Source organism: Vanessa cardui, chromosome 4, assembly GCF_905220365.1.
Source record: "Vanessa cardui chromosome 4, ilVanCard2.1, whole genome shotgun sequence".
In the NCBI taxonomy this organism is placed as follows: Eukaryota; Metazoa; Arthropoda; class Insecta; order Lepidoptera; family Nymphalidae; genus Vanessa; species Vanessa cardui.
This window is the reverse complement of record NC_061126.1, coordinates 8,825,597-8,846,802: the sequence shown is the minus strand read 5'-3', so window position 1 is coordinate 8,846,802 and position 21,206 is coordinate 8,825,597. Positions and strand designations below refer to the sequence as shown.

The 21,206-nt window shown below is 31.4% G+C and overlaps 3 protein-coding genes across 3 annotated transcripts; 2 read left to right on the top strand and 1 right to left on the bottom strand.

The window, feature by feature from the left end:
- Positions 1-8,109: 8,109 nt before the first annotated feature.
- LOC124544455 (2-oxo-4-hydroxy-4-carboxy-5-ureidoimidazoline decarboxylase-like) lies at positions 8,110-9,809 on the top strand. The gene is made up of 3 exons (XM_047123020.1): positions 8,110-8,368; positions 8,961-9,114; positions 9,606-9,809. Exons 1-3 carry the CDS (start codon positions 8,182-8,184, stop codon positions 9,784-9,786), a joined length of 522 nt encoding a protein of 173 aa, XP_046978976.1. The 5' UTR covers positions 8,110-8,181; the 3' UTR covers positions 9,787-9,809.
- A 2-nt stretch (positions 9,810-9,811) lies between these two features.
- On the bottom strand, positions 9,812-12,953 carry LOC124544456 (proteasome maturation protein). The gene is made up of 4 exons (XM_047123021.1): positions 12,814-12,953; positions 12,479-12,637; positions 11,428-11,529; positions 9,812-10,041 (listed from the first exon to the last, which is right to left on the bottom strand). The coding sequence occupies exons 1-4, from the start codon at positions 12,814-12,816 to the stop codon at positions 9,880-9,882; spliced, it is 426 nt and encodes a 141-aa protein (XP_046978977.1). The 5' UTR covers positions 12,817-12,953; the 3' UTR covers positions 9,812-9,879.
- Positions 12,954-13,327: 374 nt separating this feature from the next.
- Positions 13,328-20,816, top strand: LOC124544361. Its single transcript, XM_047122878.1, has 10 exons — positions 13,328-13,461; positions 13,555-13,746; positions 14,247-14,351; positions 14,427-14,682; positions 15,317-15,444; positions 15,807-16,001; positions 16,981-17,318; positions 17,811-17,892; positions 18,611-18,778; positions 20,608-20,816. Exons 1-10 carry the CDS (start codon positions 13,429-13,431, stop codon positions 20,773-20,775), a joined length of 1,665 nt encoding a protein of 554 aa, XP_046978834.1. The 5' UTR covers positions 13,328-13,428; the 3' UTR covers positions 20,776-20,816.
- Positions 20,817-21,206: the final 390 nt, after the last annotated feature.

Here is a 21,206-nt window from a genome sequence, read left to right as displayed (position 1 = left end):
GAATCTACCGTCGTCACATAAGTATTTTGAGTAAAAATTGTAGAGAAATATAAATTTTATTTTGATTATTCAGCAAGAAACATAATGGTAATATTATAATCTATAAACACAAACTTATACGTCTGTTCCACGATTACATAGTCAGTTACACTTGTGTTGCCATATATTGTCTCATTATTATATAAAATTACAGTAGAAACTCGTACAATGTGTATAAAAAGTTATTATATATAAAGAATTAAAGAAATAGCCGTTCAGAAAAGTTTTTGTTCATTCTATTATTTTTTGTATTTCCTTTTGAGAAGATCACTTATAATTGCATGAATATACAAGTTCTAATTTTAAATTAAAATATATTATAAAAATACTTATAAATATATGTAGGTATATAATAAAATATGAATTTAAAAATTTAAGAATATTTAAAAACACCAATTTCGGCTTTGACAATGGCTTGTTGTGAATATCTAGTCTGTAATGACAATAACGCCTGTATTTCAATTTTTTTTAAGAAGTGGTTAGGCACTCTTGCTAATTATGGTGAATGTGACTATAAGTCACCATCATTGATCATGTTACCATCATTTGCAAGGTCATCCATAGAACCTATGTCAGACTAAAAAAAAATTAACCATTTCTTACCAACATGCGCTATCAACTTTGGGAACTAAGTTGTTATATCCCTTGTGCCTGTAGTTACACTGGTTCACTAACCTATCAAATCGGAGCACAACAATACAAGGAATTGCTGCTTGGTGGCCGAATACAAGACGGTACTTACCCAGACGGCTTACCATCGAGTAAATTTATTTTAATTACTATCGATATTTGGTGAATTTTTATCTATCAGCGCTACCAAAATATTTACTTTCGCGGATTTTTAAAAGATATCGGAGAGATCGACGGGCCTTAGTTAGTATGTGTGGTGTTAATTAAGTGCTGACAGCTTTTGGAAATATTAGTAATTATTATACATACCTCATTTCTTGGTTATTTTAAATCTACGCGACTTACATTGCAGTTTCCGTCCAACACTATACCATATTATTAAACCATCACATTAATCGTACTCTGTTTTAGTTGCTTGCGACTAACAAAACCTACGTAATTATTGCTACTATTAAGTACCTAGTACAAGGTAATTACTAAAACTGCGTGAATAAAATAATTATAAATGCACTTTAAGTACTGCATTGTACGTTCAACCGAACGATGTAGTTTCTATTCGTTGTCCTTCCTGTTACTATGCCGACTTTAGTTGGCAAATCATAGATAAGAACTATTACATTGTAAAGGTAGTAGGTATAAACCACATTTATAAAGAACTAGCAACCTGTCTCGGCTTCGCACTGGTGCAAGACTGATCCTAAATATACTACAGAATTTATTTATTTACGATATTATATTAGAAACTTTTAAAATTATTTGCTATATTGTCCATGTTTTATATGCAAAAACCTTTCCTTCTAATCACTCTATCTATTAAAAAACCGCACCAAAATCCGTTGCGTAATTTTAAAGATCTAATACTTAAGGGCAGCGATAATCGACTTTGGTTTGGTTTATACTATGTAATGATTATTATATTTATTTCACAGCAGCATTTGGCTGGGGAAGGATAGTTTTAAAAGTGGATAGGGTTTGCAATTTCGATAAAATTGAATACTTTTACGTTGGTATGTTGCAGTAAGGGTAAGTAGATGTTCCACTGATGGCTTAAGGCTTATTCCACCTCCAAGACTTGCTCCAAGACTTGCTCTCGCATCAGTGGCATATGTGTCACGTGAATGTGCCAAACGAAAATTTTCATCGAATACATCCAGTTTTCCTTACGATATTTCTTTATCATTGTATGAATTATATCCTCAAATCGGTACATGAAATTTCAGTGGTGCTACTCTATTCCAACTACATTACAAAAGTGTTTTCGATGCAATCACTGAGCTACCTCGGTTCAAGAGTGTAATTACAGACATGTAGCATACATTACGAATCATTTTTTTATGGTATAGGTTGGCGGACGAGCATATGGGCCACCTGATGGTAAGTGGTCACCATCACCCATACCATAGACAATGACGCTGTAAGAAATATTAACTATTCCTTACCTCGTCAATGTGCCACCAACCTTGGGAACTAAGATGTTAGTCCCCTTTAGTTACACTGGCTCACTCACCTTTCAAAGCGGATAACAACAATACTGAGTACTGTTGTTTGGCGGTATAATAACTGATGAGTGGGTGATATCTACCCAGACGGGCTTGCACAAAGACCTATCACCAAGAATTATATTATTAGACACAGATTTTAGATTTAGTTACACATTATACTTCTAACTACTAAATCTATGACGGTTTATTTGCTCTCTGTCTTTCTTAAATAAATAAAAAGAAAAAAGGTGACACATAAATGTCAACTTGTTTGGTTATCGATATAATCTGTGACGCGAGGCTTGACGTTTTTTTGGATATAAAGCACTGAAAGCACAAATAAATTAAGGATGTTACAAATTATCTAATATGTAGTAGTAAAATCGGCTCTTGCGTAAATAGGTATGCACAGACGAGTGGATACAGGTAAAGCTAAACTGCAATATTTTTTTTTATATCTGGATTTTAATAACAATTTTGTTTTATAGGTAATATAGAATGGGTGCAAATAGAAGATAATTATTAAATAAGTTTTTTATATGTAAGGAAACTCTCGTTTTATTTGTGTCAATGTTAATGTTTTGCTTCATACTTAAGTCAAAGAATCCAGAAAGTTTTAATTAATTGAATAAAGTCTTTTGGGTATACGTTAACAATGGTTGTTCCACAAGGTTCAATTTTGGGTCCCTTTCTATTTCTAGTATATATAAATGATCTTCCTTTCAATGTTAAAGGTTTTTGTGATATAGTATTGTTTGCTTACGATAACTATAGGATACCTTGAAAATCAGTGAGTTATAAATTCACTGATTTTCAAGGTCGACAGGAAAAAACTGACTATGCCGAAGTGAACGGTGCATTATCATAGATACACGATTGGTTTAAAGTAAATAATATGGTTTTGAATACTCAAAAAACAAAATTTGTAGTTTTTACCCTACCCAATGTTAGTAGATGTAGCTGCTACATTTGGTTTCCAGACTTCAGTGGGGTCCCCATTTATCATCCCTAACAGGAAGACTCAGCTCCGCAGCATACGCGGTTAGAAAAGTTAGACAACTAACTGATTAGTTAAAGACTCACATCGGGATGTTTTTAATACAGTAGGACTACTCACAGTTGCGTCGCAATATATTTACAACAATATTATGTATATTCACAGTAACATTGATCACTTTGATAAAATCAGTGATAATCATTGTATATGCATAAGAAGTAACGATAAGCTTATAATGCCAAGTTTCCGACTCCGCAAAGTTAATAAATCCTTCTTGGGGCAAGGTATCCGTTTCTATACTAAAATTCCGAAGACATTTTTAACTTAAATGTTTCTTAAATTTAAATCGTTTGTAAAAAATACAATGGTAAAAAGGCATATTACTCGATACAAGATTTTATAGATGATTGAAAAGCGTCCAGGCAAGATACGTTACAAACTAACATTAAACAAAGTATTTAACTAATATGACTATTTTTTAAATGTTGAAAAAGAGTAACTACTGATTTTCTTGCCGGTTCTTTTCGGTAGAATCTACTTTCCGAACCGGTGGTAGCTTCACTTAATGGTTAAATGACGATTCAAAGTTGATTTTGTTACTGAATATTTGACGCAATCACAGATAATGTAGGTAAATTAACTTTTGCCAACGAATTTCTTAATTAAAGTCACCAATGTAATTTAAGATAATGAAAAATATACACATTTAACTCTTAAATAAAATTTGTTTCGAATAAAACATGAGTATTAAATTTCTAACTTTCAAATTGGTTTTGCATTCATATTGCGGTCGCAGTTATCCCCCGCGGCCATTTGTCGCGAGTCCCGGAGGTGCCGTTAGCGACATCTCACGTTAACTTGATTTATCCCCGTGCATATCCCGCGACACAACTGACACATAAATGTCGCTTTTGTTTCTCTTTACTGGGTGATTTAGGAATTGAGAATATTTATGTATATAAATTTACTTTAGGTTGTAAACAAAACTCCTAACACGATATTATACCTCCCAACAGTAAACCGCTACATATAAATCAGACAATTTAAATAAAATTGGTTGATAACTGTCATTACCTGAGAGAGAGGGCCCCGAAGAAGCAATAATTACTCTCACATGTTGACTGCTACCTATGTATATTTTCAAAATTGACAAATTTTGAAGAACAACTAAAATACGAGTACAGTAGATAAGTTAATAGAAATAGATATGCTATTACCATAAGATTGTACTACCAATCAGATTCCTAAGAATTTACGAAAATTACCACACCGTTTATTTGAAACTAACCTGGCTATACGCAAATTATTTCTACATGGTATGGTATTTTTAAAAATTAAAAATAAACACTTTCTTTTTATTTTGTTTTATATTTAATTTTAGTAAATATCTTAAAAGCGCCCCAAATGTGTGACAAACAGTCCCAGCATAACTTGAGACGGCTCTACCAATGGCCTCTATACCTATCTAGTACTAAAATAGTAAAATATAGTTTCGAAAGAGCGTATAATAATAATATATCCGTATTGGTATCCACTTTGTAATATCTTAAAAATGTCAACTGAAGTAAAAAAAAAATATTACGCAAATCATCCATTTTTCCGAGATCCAAATCCAAAAATCAACTTATATAAAACGGGATATTTAATGTTGTCAGTGATAATCCGAATTTGGTCAGATCATTAATGTAGAGTTTCCATGATATCAAAGCTATCAGAAGGCTAAGCTATTTCTGGCCGCTTTTAATAATATTTTAAGATGGTTATAGAAAAAAAATCTAAACTTATCCGATATGTACCAGACATAATCTACGGAAAACCTGAGAACATACAAAAAATATACACCAAAGGTATGAAGAACGTGTTTGTGAATGTATAACTAAAAATAATGCAAATACCTATATAGTAAAAATTTTCATAAATTAAATGGATGAGCTTAGATCTTTGTATTTGATTTTATTTTATTAAAAGGATATCATCAGCTTTTATATATAGGAATCTTTAATTATTATTTTTTAATTTTGCTCTTTATTTCAACCAATCGACTATTAATAAATACAAATTACATACGTACATTGGCGAACTCGTAAAATTCTATTTAGAATTAGGTACCTAATTAACGTTTTCATAGACTATTCAATAACAATCTATTCAAATAACAGGAGCAGAAAAGATAAATAAACAATTTTGACCTTGAATTGACTTTACATTATTGGTTGAGATCAGTAATGTATTATGGTTTCACACCATTACAGGATTTTTGAAAATTGTGTTTTGAATCTCGGCGAAATTGTAAGAGGATCTGTGGTAGTAAAATTTATAAATAATGAAATAATTAATTGAATAGTAGTACCTAGTTAAATAAAATAGTGTTGTATGCTAGACTAGCATTGCTAGTTTATAAAAAAATAAAAAAAAGACCCGCTGAGTTTCTTTCGCCGGTTCTTCTCAGGTCAGTTCCTTTTTCCGAACCGGTGGTAGTGTTTATTTGACAATCAATAAGTAAGTGTAATGCTTCTATATTGAATAAAGGAATTTGAGTTTGAGTTGAGTTTAATAATCAAGAACTGTTATTAGTAGGTATATAATATATAGTGAATCGCGTAGAATATTGTTTTTATCTCTGCTCCTTTATCTCATTAACTCTATCTCATATCTAAGCATTGAAATATGATACCACCAAATTTATATTATTTATATAAGAATGAAAGAATTAATAACATAATATATAATTAAAATACAAGACTTCAGATGAGACCAATAAAAATATATTTGGTTTATTTCTTAAGATATTCTCGTAAGCTGTCTTTATTTCGAATTACGGCTGTGTTTGAATGCATGAGGTTCTTATACAACGAGTGAGTGTACTTTGGGTTTTATTTAACAATCTCCTGGATATTCCTTTATAATAAGAAAGTAATCCCATTATACAAGTGTCTAAAAATGGTTCTACTCAGGTCAGGGTAATTGTTTCTGAACCGGTGATAATTTTTACTTTGACTTTAATTCGTGTATTGCTTCAATATTGAAGAAACGAATTGCAATTTTAGCTAAGTGATCAAGCCTCTCAATAAGAAACGATCAATATAATATTAATCGTATTGAATTTTGAAGTTTTAATTACCGAAGACATCTCCATCTAAAACAAACCTATAATGACACGTTTGTTTTCCTTTGCTTAATTATTGATTTATTTTAGCAAGGATTTTTAAGATTAGGCAGGCATTATAGTGTTCCGAATGGTATATTAGTTATACATTATGTCGGTTCTACTGTCAAGTTCTCTTCGATTATCGCCTGATGATGACGACTCTGATTTATATAGAGTAGTCAAGGCGGCATTTTATCTTCATTTATTTCTTATAATATAATGAATACATTATTTCAAAAATGACATTTTACAAGCTTAATTTTGATAGCAGTAGCCTGAACTATATCCATATCGCATACCTGTTTGAGCAGTTATAGTAGGTGATACAATGAGCTTAATAGGTTTTCTATTCGAGTCTTGACCTCCAGTTATATAATCGCACTGAAACAACTATTGATTAGTTAGTGTCGGGACCTACATTTGTTACAGTCTAATATAATGCGTCCGCATCTTCTACTATCGCATAGCTAAAGTATTAATTCTCTTTTTTGTATGATAAGCAGAACAATTCACTTGTCTAAGATCGAATCTGATACTACTTACTTCTATTTATCGGTTTAGTTTTTTATATGATTCAATGGCTTTATTGTTTGTACATTATGGGATAAAATAGTAGGTAGTCTATAAGAAAAACTCCTTTAAAATATAGCTTGTAATTTAATGGTATATTTAAAATCAATTATATATTTAAGTATTACCTTTGTAAAGTATTGATATTATAACGCGGGTAGCCTTCATACTACGCTCACTAAACTTATTTATATAGGTTTTGCTCAGTTTCAAGATATGTATAAATTACCTATATGCATTGTAGTGTATTTTCGTTCATATCGTATATTAATAAGTTAAATCGAAGTAAATCGACTACAGGTATGGTTGGGTAGAAAATATAATAATAAAACCTTTATGAAATATAGGTAATAATATCTAAAAATCGACGAGAATGTAAATATGCGTTATACGTGTCGGATATCAAGAATATAAATAACAGATAATTGTAACTACTTAGTATCTAATTTTAATTTACTGCATATATTAAATTATCTACGTAGGTAACTAACATCAACGCATTCAGAATAATGTACATATAAGTAAGTATTTTACTGTAACATTTTTCAACTGATTCGAATATAAGGTAAAGAGCTACTTATTATTTACCACCCAATTTATATGAGACATCAACATCATCAACATCAACAGCCTGTAAATTTCCACTTCTGGGCTAAAGGCCTCCTTTCCCTTTGAGGAGAAGGTTTGGAATACATTCCACCACGCTGTTCCAATGCGGGTTGGTGGAATGCACATGTGGCAGAATCTCTATGAAATTTGTCACATGCAGGTTTCCTCACGATGTTTTCCTTCACCGCTGAGCACGAGATGAATTACAAACACAAAAAAAGCACATGAAACAGTGGTGCTTGCCTGGTTTGAACCCGCAATCATCGGTTAAGTTGCTCGCGTTCTAACCACTGGGCCATCTCGACTCTCTATATGAGACATATTACTTTATTTTGTGAGCGAATGTTACCTACCTACATACAAACGTAAAATTAATGTAAATAGTCGGTTTTGCAAAATTATTTCTTATAACATTATTATTATATATTAAATAGGATAATAATAATTGTTTGAATGAAAATCTAGCAGGCACTGCTATTAAAGGAAAGTTGTAGATTTGAGTAAATTTGAAAAGATGAAAGATACGGTACCCACTTAAAAGTTAAATATTTAAGTATTATTGTCATTAGTTGATGTTACATCAGTGTGTCATTGTTATTTGAACTAATGACCTTGTGCGATAGCATTTTCATTCGATAAGAGCTATTGGCCTCAGTTTCGTCTGTTCTTTTGTATTGTAACATTAACGCATACCATAATTTTATAACATGGCGGGTTTAATTAGCATTTCTGAAGTGAATTCTATGAATGATGAGAGATTTGAGTGGGTGTTCAGGAATGTGATAGAACTATGCAGCGAGGCGGCGGCGCACGTAAAGCACATGCGTCCGTTTAAAGACGTTACTGACCTATGTGCTGCGTTCTTTAAATATTTGAACGAAGTGAGTTATGAAGGTAAGTAAATATTTGTATCTATAGTACAATTGTTTGAAGATCAGAGTTTACAGCACAGCTTTTGATTTAAGTTGTCTGGTTGACAAGTTGGAATGTTTAAAACATCAATTCTTTGCTGTCATTAGGATTGTTTATGGTGTGAGATTTATTGTTTATTTTAATTTTGATATTAAGTTTAGAAATGTAGTAGAAGCAAGCCAAATTAGTCTCGATGACCTTTGAGCTCAGCATATTGTAATAAATCTGAGCCGTAAGTGTCAAACTACCTAGTAATAAGAGTCACTACTAATAAGTCCTCGTACTAAGAGGTAGTACTAAGTTTATAGATAGGTATAACAATATACAAGTACGTGTTTACTTCATCATCTGTGAGTGTGACTCTTCTGGTCTTATCAAAATTGTACTTAATATTTTATGCCTTTTCCCAAATTATACATGCTGTAATTTATGCTATTTAATGAAGAACAATAGTTAGATATTATTTTCTTATCCTATAGGTAGAAGGTAGTACAAATTTACAACACATTTAAAATGCACGGAATCTGATATCGTAAAATTTGGATTGAAGCTTTATAAATGATTTTATTTTTAGAAAAATTAAAAGTACTAACGTCTCATCCTGATTTGGCGGGGCGCTTGGCAGCTCAAGGAGAGTTGACCCAAGAATCTGCGTCTGAGCAACATAGCGCTGGACTGACTGATCTTAATAATGCCCAGAAAGCAATTATCGATTCAAGTAACAAAAGGTATTTCGATTTTATGATATTCTAATAGATATCATAAATATTTGTTATCGTACCCACATAGTTACTTCAATAATATATTGTCTTTTTTAATAATTATTATACAACTTACCCACCTATTTATAGCATGAATTATTTCAATACTCAGCCGGTATAATTTTCTACTTCTCGTTCCCTTTTGCCAATACTTTGCACGCCATGAGAACAGTTCAAATGTTTTTGATATTCGAATAAATTCTTAAATGAGAATACTAGCGACATCTATGTGTAAACCAGCGATTTACAATATACAATGTTTTGTTGTCATGGTTTACGGCAGTCACCGCTAGATGGCAGCAATAAAAAAAATATCGTCTAGAATGAACCTAATTACTATTTTGTATAATAATTATATTTTATTGCTACTCTAAGCCTGGTAACAAATATACAAACTTAAAACGATTACTTTATATGATTATTGCTTTTTTATTTTAAATATTTCTTTTTAATTACAGATATAAAGAAAAATTTGGTTTCCCTTTTATAATATGTGCAAGGGAAAACAAAGTACAATCAATAATTGATGGTTTGAATTTACGATATGGAAATACCAGAGATGAAGAAATCAATATTGGTATAAATGAAGTGAAGAAAATATGTAAACTGCGAATACATGATATTGTAAAGAATGAATAAGAAACATGAAAATTAAGGAAACATATTTGCGTTTTATTAATATTTATTTATAAACTTAAGTGAATAAGATGTTATAAGATAGCATCGTAGCATTTAGAGTATGCCTAAAGATTTTTCAATAACAGCATGGGGTTGTCCGCTGACTTCACAAAATTCTGGGGTGTTGAGAATGTCTTCAAAACCTATGTCTAAATATCTGCCCGTGAATACATCATGCTGAAGGTTTGAACTGGGTAGGAAGGGAAGATGGCCAACCTGCAATATTTATAAATAAAACATCTGTTAACACATTATCTCTATTTTTTGGTAATTTGGTAATTAATTATGAAATTTCCGGGGAATTGATAAGTGTACCTTACAAATTCAGCTACATACAAGTCTCAACTTGGCTGCATGTAGTGTTTAAATATCAGACTAATATTTACCTACTTTCTTATTGTTTTCTTCTTTTGAATATTTATATATTTTTTAATTATTTTTCTAGAATTAGTGTTGATCAAATTTTTCAAAACAAAGCAGTCAATTTTTTTAATGAACAGTAGGAATATTTACATTTACTTCACAATTCATTTGGAAAATTAGTATATAAATTGATAATAACATAGATCATTTTCATTGATTTAGCACATAATAGTAAACTTATAACAACCAAATTTCAGACTCCTAAAGGACCCATTTGAACAATAACATTCTACAGATATTTTTATGTTTGCCCATTATTTAATTTGACAATGTAATTAATTTTACAAAAAATAATAATACTTTCAGTTTCTTCCCGGTTCTTCTTAGTAAAATATACACTTTGACATAATAGCAGTTTTATATACAAAAGAATACATCACATTCCAATTCAAGTGGCTATGTGTCTTGAGTTATATATATATATATTTTTTAAGTTTGTACCAATTTCATCTTCTTTGGTTATACTGAAAAAATTGCCCATTTTTTCTTGGTAAGAAAAATTATTTGAGAGTGAATAGCTTAGTTATATAAACCTCTTCAATACTCCTGGTTCTCAGCTGGTGACTTAAACATCCTGTCTTTAAAGCAATATTTTGAGAACTGTAAGTCTGGTTCACTCGTAGTTCAGAGTTGCATGAGAACCTTGACATGAAACTGTGATAGAAGTAAAAAGAATATTATATTTTAACTCTCAGGTTTCATTAATTTATTTTAATGTGATGGTATCATGAGGTTCTTAATACAAAAACTATTACACTTGAAGAAACTATTCACATTTAATTTGCAAAAAATATTAACAATAATTATTAAAAATATGGAATTATTGTTCACTTTAAACTTTCTCAACTATATGAGCTAAGTTCAACCATAACAGATCCTTTATGCAGCTCTGCCTTAACATTGGGTACTGTATACTCAAATTTAAATTAAATTTATTTATATTAACATTTTCAATGCCATCATATATTCTAATAAAGTTCCTGATTTTGTGTTAAAACTTATTACATCACAAATTGACTAAGAATGTTACATTTAAAAAGTATTATGCATACATTGTATTTTAAATAATGCCAGTAGTTGTTGGATTCCTTAGTAAAAAATGTCAAAGTGCATAAAGATTAAATTTTATGCATGATTTACCCAGTTATTGTAGTATGCCTTTTCTATACTAATACTAACCTTGCTAGCGAACTTTCTCTCCATTGAAAGCTTCATAGGAGCATGAAGACCTTGGATGTTGCGGAGCATGGCCATATTCATCTTTTCTTCATTTAAATGATACTAAAAAATGAAAGATTATTTTTATCATCAATGCATAAACAAAATTACTTAAAGTAAACATATTTATATATGGATACAATATTTTTTGCATACTTGGGACCAGAAACCTCTTTACTTTATAATTATAATGGTAACCCTAATTGTCATGTTAATTTTCAGCTTTTTGGGATTTTATGCGATTCCAAGATAGTTCAAACCTCTTGATTAAAATATCAGTAACATGACTAAAGAATTAATTAGGAATTATTGGTTTAAGAGTCATGCCTTATGATTGCAATGATTGTCAATTCTTTGTGTTTAAAATTAATAAACAATTATCTTTTTAATAAACAGCTACAGTTGGAGAAATATCAATACAATATATTTTCATAGTAACTTTAATCACTTCGATAGAATATGTGATAATCATTATAAATGTGTGAGATATAGAGTTAATGCTAAAATCAGTAAATGCTTATTGGGACAAGTCATCTGTTTCTGTAATAAAATTTTGCTGATATTTTTAACTTTCCTGATTCATAAATTGAAATTACATGTAAAAACACATCAGTAAAGGAGGCATTCTATACAAAACAAGATTACATAGATGATAAAACATTATAGACCTAACACATATAATTGTATTTAACTAATATAATTTTGTATTTTTATGATAAAGAGTAGTAAGCTACCACCGGTCAGGAATACTGATGTATGCCAGACTGGAAGAAGCTGCTGCTTTGCTTTATATAGTTGATGACAAACTAATATAGTTGATGAAAAACTGATTCAAATGAAGCATATTTTGATTTTACTAATGGGCATAAGTTGACAAAACTCAGTATGTAGGTAGGTTAGTCGAAGATCACTGATTGTGCAATCAAAAACCAATTTTTAAAATAATTTTACTGTATTTTAACTGATATAATAAGAATGGTATTTCGCAACAATTAAGTTCACATATACTTACATTTCTTTCTGACACCTGCAATGGATGCGACATGCCTAACTTATTTTTTGTAGATCCGAGTCCAGCAACCATAGGGCTAGGTACCCCAAAGGGGCCTTCCTGGATGTTGACATTACCAGCATTTTCTGGTTTAACTTTAAGAGACGGTAGTCCAAAACTCTGAAATTTGACAACATTTAATTAATACAATTTAATTTTAGTTCAGGATGATATCAACAACAGTGACTAAACCGAAAGCTTTATATTGTACTATTCATCAAAATACCGGTCATGTAATATTTATTATAACTAAAACATTTAAAGCTTAAATGATGAATTTTATTGGTAATCCTTACCATTTTTTATTATTACACTTTTAGGAGTTATTTGATGAAAATTCTTAGTTTATATGTCGATGTATTTAAAAATTGAGTGTAATAGTTTCTTGAATAATGCAAGGCAATACTGTCAAACTTAAGTGTCAATATTTGTCAAATCATGTTCTGTTTTACAGATAACACAAACTACAAGAAATATATGAGACAACAAGTAAGCAATATATGATTAATAGTTATATTATAATTTCATCTCCATTTTTGAATAAAATAAAAAGTATGGTTATATTTTGAAAATATTCGCAAAATGTTAAGAATCAATGGCAGTACATCAAATAAATAAAAACTAACAATGTCATTCCGCGCGTATTTTGAATATAATAAAAAGAACGTTATTCTTATAAGATTTTATACATAATAAACTCTAATTATTAAAAATAGGATTCATTGTTATTATATGTGTTTTATGCACCGTTTTTTTAATTACAATAAAAAGTCAAAGCAAGAAAAACAACCAGAGCTAACCATCAAAGTTGTTTTTTATATGTATTAGATTTTCGAAATATTTTGAATAATCTTGATAGAAAAAGGCATTTCCGATAACGTGTTGTGTGTTACGGATATTATTAAATAAACATGGCTTCGCGAGGTGGTGCCAAGAAAGAATTGGTACAATTTTATAATTTTAAAATTTGTAGTTTTAATAATTATGAACTTCACGAAAAATTATGTATTTGTATTTAATTCATTTGTTTGTGTCAGGATCCTGAAGAGCAAATGAAAAGAAAATTTCGTGCTAAATGTTTGTTTCGAGCACTAGGTCGTTTAGTGATGGCCAATGCGTATTGGTTGATTGAAGGGGTAGATCATTATGAAGGCTTAGATGATGTGAGACGGAGAGTCGAACAGGCAGTTCGAGGAAAGACTAAGAAAAAGCAATTACTGAATATAAACGTTAGTAAAAAATACTCTTTCATTTTACGAATAATCCTTAACCCTAACAATAAAACGTTCAATTAATTTTTAGATTTTCATTTATTGATAAGGGTATAAACATGACATCCAAAAATAGAACAAACATTTAAGACAATTTTTAAAGCATTAGGTAATGAGTACCTTTTTATAAATGATAACGACGCTTATACTTATTTTATATCTTCACCCGCGATTATAATAACGATAATAGTAAAAATCTGTAAAGGATCCACTTCTGGGTTAAGGTCTCTTCTCCTTCTAGAAGCGGGTTTGGAGCTAATAACACCACGCTTCTCCAAACGAAATCCTACCACCATGAGGTGGAACTTATGTGGTAGGATTTCGTTTATAAAATTAGACACATAATATTATAGATCACGATGTTTTCGCCACATGAAAATTCAGCAGCAGGGTTTGAACTTATAGTCATCGGTTAATAAGCACGTTCAAACAACCACATATAGATTTCGTAATTTTAGGATAAAGCACTATTGAATAAACCGGCTGAAGAAAGAACGGACCAAGAGAAGAAATACATATTCCGTATTATTGGCGGACTTAAATGTTTTAAGCGTTATCCCAACGTAAGTTGAATATTAATAAGAATATCGAAATCGTAATGAAAAACAATATTTACGTATATCTTACAATTTTATTAGCACGTCAAAAAGAAACTGGCCGCTGTAACATATTTCAAGTACTATGGTCCAGGGCGTACAATAGTCCGTCAACACCACGAGGCTCATGCTCTATATTTCATAATAAACGGTGACGTGACTGTGAGTCAGCTGGTTTATGATGAGCTGATACAGCAATACGTGTCGGTGGATGTAGGGGTGATGCACCCCGGCGATATGTTCGGGGAAGTTTCATTGCTACACAACATACCGAGAACCGCTACATGTACAACAAACGGTTAGACGTTATCAGACTTGTAAATGGTTAGAACTATTAAGAATACATTAACAATAATCTCTCGTTGACTTGAATACTAGGTGATTATATGTTGAACCCTTTTATCCCTTCGTTACATAACTGAAATATATTTATAATAATACGTGTATATATTTATTATAAATTAATATATACAATTGTTCAAAATTGTTGATGTTGTTTCAATAATAGAAAGAGTTAGTTGGAAATAATATTTTACATAGTATATTATCAATCATTATTTACTGTAAGTATAATTTTAATATTTTTTGTGTTGGCGTTTAACTTGGTAGATTTTTTTATCAAACACACACATAATACTTTTTGATTAATTGTAAATAAACTTAATAAGATTTTAGAAATCTATTCGGAGGAATACGTAACAAGGTCACAATCTTCATCGTAAAATGAAAACTACAATTAAACTTAAGCATTTGCTATAAACAATAGTACAATTTGTAATCAGTGACTTTGTGTCGATCAAACACAATCGTATCATAGTAACGGGAGCTCGTAAAATGTTAAGAGCTTTGTTTGTCCTTAGTCCATGGATTATAAGATAGATTATAAGATAATAACATAAGTATATTTATCATAAATCTGTTCTGATCGTCAGAGCATTGTGAAGTGTTGGTTCTCATGAAGGAAGACTTTAAGAATGTTCTACAAGCGTCCATACAGAAGCAATGGGACGAAGTCAGGCGCGCTATGTCAGCCTTTACGTATTTTGATGCATTGGATGAGGTGGTTAAAATAAATAATATGAAACCTTCTTATATTAAATAATATAACATTACTCTTAAATTACTTGGTGGTAGGGCTTTGTGCAAGCCCGTCTGGGTAGGTACCACCCACTCATCAGTTATTCTACCGCCAAATAACAGTACTCAGTATTGTTGTGTTCCGGTTTGAAGGGTGAGTGAGCCAGTGTAACTACAGGCACAAGGGACATAACATCTTAGTTCCCAAGGTTGGTGGCACATTAACGATGTAAGGTTATATATCTTACAGTGTCATTGTCTATGGGTGATGGTGACCACTTTCCATATGCCCATATGCTCGTCCGCCAACCTATAACATAAACAAAAAAAAATTAATTTTAATAGGTGGCTCGTCGTGAAGGTTGTATTGTTGCAAAGATGAAATCATATGAACCGAACGAAACACTCCTCGGGGACGGAGTGGGTGTCGCGAATTTCGTATACTTCATACTATCAGGACGATGTCAAATGATCGAGTCCTTACAAGTGATCGTAACTACGAGACTTGGCAAACATTACTATGCCTTATATGATCCTTACGTAAGTATACATTAGCTATGAAACTTATTTATCCATAGTATCTTCACTTAATATAGTTTGTAAAATGACTATTTGAAAGTGCATATGAATTTATATTTGTATAAAATATACTTAGATTTAGATGTAAATGTTCATGTAACTCATCAATAGATTTAGCCTGAGTTATAGGTTAATGATCAGTTGTCAGGTATATTAGAAGTTGAAAATATATGATATATGTCCATGACATCGTGTATACAAAATTTCGTGATTGGTTGAGTAATTAAGATTGGAAGCGGTACGAATAAACAAAATTGCTTACGTATTTAAATTAGGAAGGATTAACTGTTACGGTTTTATATTATATACATTGTACATATCGTCGTTTTAGGTTTCACATAAGATGTTTAGAATCGTAGTATTTTCTAAATAAACGTCAAACCACAACATGAACTGTTATTAATAAGAATTACAACGAAAAAATTTATCTAATAAATTTTAAATCACATAGATTTTAATAAAACTACGATTACATGTTATAAGGGTTAAAAGGTAAGTACGATTACTTTCATTAATCGTATAATACAAAATTAGGCAAACAATCCTATTTATTATAATGTCGACATTTAGTAAATATCATGACAGTTTGTATAACAACAGCCTGTAAATTCCCACTGCTGGACTTAAGGCCTCCTCTCCCTTTAAGGAGAAGGTTTGGAACATATTCCACTACGCTGTTCCAATGCGGGTTGGTGGAATACACATGTGACAGAATTTCTATGAAATTTGTCACATGCAGGTTTCCTCACGATGTTTTCTTTCACCGCTGAGCACGAGATGAATTATAAATATAAATTAAGTACATATATATAGCGGTGCTTGCCTGGGTTTGGACCCGCAATCATCGGTTAAGATGCACGCGTTCTAACCTGGGCCATCTCAGCTCTCCACACTTTAGTGTAGCGTAAAATAAGTAGTTCTATTGCCAGTGAAATTGTAGGTACCGAAACCGGAAAGTGAGCAAGACTTTGACACTAAATACTTTGGGGCATATAAGAATTTGAATAAAGGGGAAGCAGAATCGGAGAGCACGGCCGATGGCAAGGAACGAAGTCAAAGTGAGGCCAAAAGAGATTCCGGGAAAAGTATAAAGTTACCGAGTTCCTTGAAAAGAGAAAATTCATCGAGTGCTATGAAACTGTCAACCATTAAAAACAAAGGTGAAAGAGAACCCGAACGATCCAGTAGAGGGAGCGTTGATTTCGAAATTCCAGAACCTTCGACATCTCAAGAACTATTGCGTCCATCCTTCCACAAGGAACAGCGGGAATCAGTCAGGTAATAATCACATTTTTAATATTGACGTGAAGTCTACTTGGTAGTAAGGCTTTGTGCAAGCCCGTCTGGGTAGATACCACCCACTCATCAGTTCTTCTACCGCCAAATAACAGTACTCAGTATTGTTATGTTCCGATTGGAAGGGTGAGTGAGCCAGTGTAACTACAGGCACATGGACATAACATCTTAGTTCCCAAGGTTAGTGGCACATTGACGATGTAAGGAATAGTTAATATATTGTCATTGTCTATGGGTGATGGTGACCACTTTCCGTCAGGTGGCCCATATGCTCATCCGTCAACCTATACCATAAAAAAAGTAAAATTCTAATAGTGTATATTGTAAGTCTTAAACTTAATATGCCGTATGTACCAAATAGATGTGTAAGAACCAAGAGGTGATCAAATCATTAGGAATATATTATCCTTTTCTAGGCAAATATTAGTCAAAAAAGGTACGTGTCATAAAAATAACTATATAACTTTTTTATAGACTAAGTATCGTACCTGAAGTGATTGGAGGGCAAGCTGGTAAACCGGTGCCGTTGCAAAACCTTAAAACATACTTCATGCAGGTGCGTTCTGACACTAATCAATAATGTAATAGTTACCAATTTACCATCAAATATATAAAAAACCGAGAAAGCCGTTCCAGATTCGCACATATAAAATAAGAAAAACATACTGGTATGTGGGCTAGCTATTGCTGGATTACGCCGATAACTTTACGCAAACAGTCAAATGAATGATTTAGAAACTCAGAGAAAACTAAAATGACAATATTTATTTTTATTTATATAAAAGAACTATGCCCGTGATTTCGTGCGCGTTAGAATTTAACAAAAAAGTTGTTGTTGTAGCCTATGTTACTCCTTATTACAACAGCTATCTGCCAGTAAAAGACGCTTCAACATCGGTCCAGCTGTTCTAGTGATTAGCCGGAACAAACAGACAGACATACAAAAGTTGTAAAAATCCTTATTTTGTTATATGTACCATGTATACATACATAGGCATTTAGTAAAAATGGTTATTTTAGTATTACAAACAGACTCTTAGTCACAGCCTGACTTACTTTTAAAACTAAAATGGAGAAAGGTTCAATTGTAATATAACACGTTACAGCATTGAATCTATATCCCTTTTAAGTTCCTATCTGCAATGATGTCACGTAACGCTGAGGCCAGGCAAGCTATGGATACAATAGTATTTCTACGCCTTCATGTATTTTAATGTAGATTCAAGTACTGGTTGAATAAAGATAATTTAAAAACATGTTTTCATTGAATACAGGTTTGCCAACTAAATCCAGGTTCTAGTTTTGGCTTTGGCGAGAACATGCGCGATCGACGTATAGTTGCCTTAACTCCGGTCAGTTGTATGCTGCTACCGAAGATATGGCTTCTTCAACGAAATACTGCCAATATTTGGTCGAGAATACAACACTATTTGGAGAAAAAGGTAACTATTAAACTATAAAGATTTCAATGCATTCATTACATACATATTTTGTAAATAGACTTTGCTATTAAAAAGACTAGAAATTTCGAGAGCGCATTTCGTTTATCGATAGTAGCTATGTACCATCTGAAAAACAAACTGATGGTACAGAATGTTTACGTAAATATCTTGAATAGGCTATTTGACTGGTTTTTAAAATCCATTTTATATTATTTAATAGAGTTTAAGGAACCCAGTAAAAGTTGTTTTTTTTTTTTTATTTCTAGTACATATTTGCCGAAAATATCATATTAAAAATTCCATATTTAAATAACGCGCGAAAACGCTACTTGGACAATATGGCGCTGCAATGGGATCGGTGATGTTACTTTGCTGTATTTTAATCTGTGGTACATATAGTAGAAAAGCAAGGTTTACAAGAAAGTGACTTCATCATAAGCCCGGCCAATCAGAAGCGTTTTGTGTCACGTGGCAAACGTTTGAAAAATGCATTTTTATTTATTGATTTTTTAAATAAATTAAGTATTATTTTCCAGTTTCGTCAGTAAATAACCATTTTTAAACTCATAATACACTGATTACAATAATTCACAATTTATTTTTCGCATTGTCAAATAGCCTATTGCAACACAACTCAGTGTCTTGTGTGATAAACTTACTCAACCCAAGACTACCAACATTAATGGTTAATTATACATAAAAGTCTTCTTTCTCTTGCTTGGGTTTCGGTTTAAGAGTAACACTAACAATAAGAAGAAGATTTATGATACACTATACCCATAGTTTGTGGTTAGTTGTCAAAGTAAGGAACAAAGCCAACGTCTATTGACAATATACAGCAACTTTTTCAGGTATTCGATGATTTTCATGCAGGATTAATACCAATTTAATTGCATTTAAGTAATATTTCAAACCGAGTCGTGTGTTTTTTCGTGTTCTTCTCAGCAGAAACTGGATTATGTTTGGGTTTTAAGAGAGATCCTATGGTTAGCGGCGCTTTAAAGTATCTATTAGCAGTGTTGACTTTTATCTGATTGTCTATTTAACCATATATATTTGAAGTAAAAAGGGATGTTTTAATTATAATACGGAAAATGCAAATATAAAATTTATGAAAATTTTGATATTAAAATTTTATAAAAAAAAATAAAAGAAGGGCCACTGCAAGGTTTATTTTTTAATATAATGTTGTTTTTTAACAATAATTACGAAATAAAGTAACTTGAAATGGAACGTATTTCAAAACGCTAATTAGCGTTCAATGACGTCACTCCTGTTATGGCTACTTATTTGAGTTTATAGTATAAACATGGAAGTTGGGTTTGTCAAAACAGACTCCAGATTCCTCTTTTTAGCTTGAAACCACTTTTTTCTCAGTTTTGTGGCAGAAGGTTCACTCAAAAACTACTTATTTGAAAATATTGTTGAAGTAGATGAACACATTGGAACAAAACATACGTCAAAATGGCTTTTTTTCAGAGTATTGAGTAGTCCGTTTTAAATATCTCGAAAGTCGAGAAAAAATGCATAAATATGAAAGCCAGTGAGGACGAGTACGATCAATGCGCCACTGACAGACAGGAGTGACGTCATACGAAATAAAGATCCGTTTTCACGCGAAAATTTAAATTGACATTTTGAAACCTCATTTTTTGCAGTAAATTAGAGTGTTATGGATTTTTAATACACTTGTGGTCTATACTATATGGAGTTCCCATCCATCTTCCCTATTATATGAGATGAAATATTTGTTGTGATAAATATCTACGACATAATGTTTTAATAATGAGTTCTGTTTTAATACATATTTGACGTATAATTTAAAACAGATACCAACAAAAAAACAACTGTTTAAAGAATTTGTATCTGCAAGGAGATGGCAAGAATTTCGAGATCAGCTCGTAGAAGATGTCGTTTCTCGCTCCAACACTGTGAACTGGACCTCTGTGCATGACGTTCCGTACTCCATACGTATGGAAGAAATGCTTGATATTTAAATTTACATTGTTATATGGTTAATAAAGGAATTCGTTATTAATTTTTTGTTTTTGTTGGCAATTATCTTGGGAAAATAGTATAATAATTTGTCGTTACGTCCTCATATATTCTATTTCTAATTATATGTAACATTTTTTTTTATTTTTCAATTTCTAAGCCCAAATTTTAAAATAGCTCATAATATAAAACACCAGGAAAATATCTAGTTATTATTATATATTATAACAAATGAGTAATATATTTATGGGAGAGTTATTAGAATATAGGTAAACCTACCTACCTGCCTACTAGGTCTTATATTGATTCGTTGCTTTATTTGTCCTAAAATTTTGTTTTAATCTATCATAAGAATATCAACATTGGTATACCTTTTATGTCGCTGTGATTCATGAAAGTCTTAACAGTTATTTACTTCCTATATTTCAACAAA

Coding starts and splice junctions, on each gene's coding strand:
- LOC124544456 (XM_047123021.1), bottom strand. Junction 11,530..12,478: donor TGCAGGTGTCAGAAAGAAAT/GTAAGTATATGT, acceptor TTCATTTTTTAG/TATCATTTAAATGAAGAAAA. Junction 10,042..11,427: donor AGAGAAAGTTCGCTAGCAAG/GTTAGTATTAGT, acceptor TAAATATTGCAG/GTTGGCCATCTTCCCTTCCT.
- LOC124544361 (XM_047122878.1), top strand. CDS start 13,429: ATGGCTTCGCGAGGTGGTGCCAAGAAAGAATTG. Junction 14,352..14,426: donor GTTTTAAGCGTTATCCCAAC/GTAAGTTGAATA, acceptor CAATTTTATTAG/CACGTCAAAAAGAAACTGGC. Junction 15,445..15,806: donor ATTTTGATGCATTGGATGAG/GTGGTTAAAATA, acceptor TAATTTTAATAG/GTGGCTCGTCGTGAAGGTTG.
- LOC124544455 (XM_047123020.1), top strand. CDS start 8,182: ATGGCGGGTTTAATTAGCATTTCTGAAGTGAATTCTATGAATGATGAG. Junction 8,369..8,960: donor GAACGAAGTGAGTTATGAAG/GTAAGTAAATAT, acceptor TTTTATTTTTAG/AAAAATTAAAAGTACTAACG. Junction 9,115..9,605: donor ATCGATTCAAGTAACAAAAG/GTATTTCGATTT, acceptor TTTTAATTACAG/ATATAAAGAAAAATTTGGTT.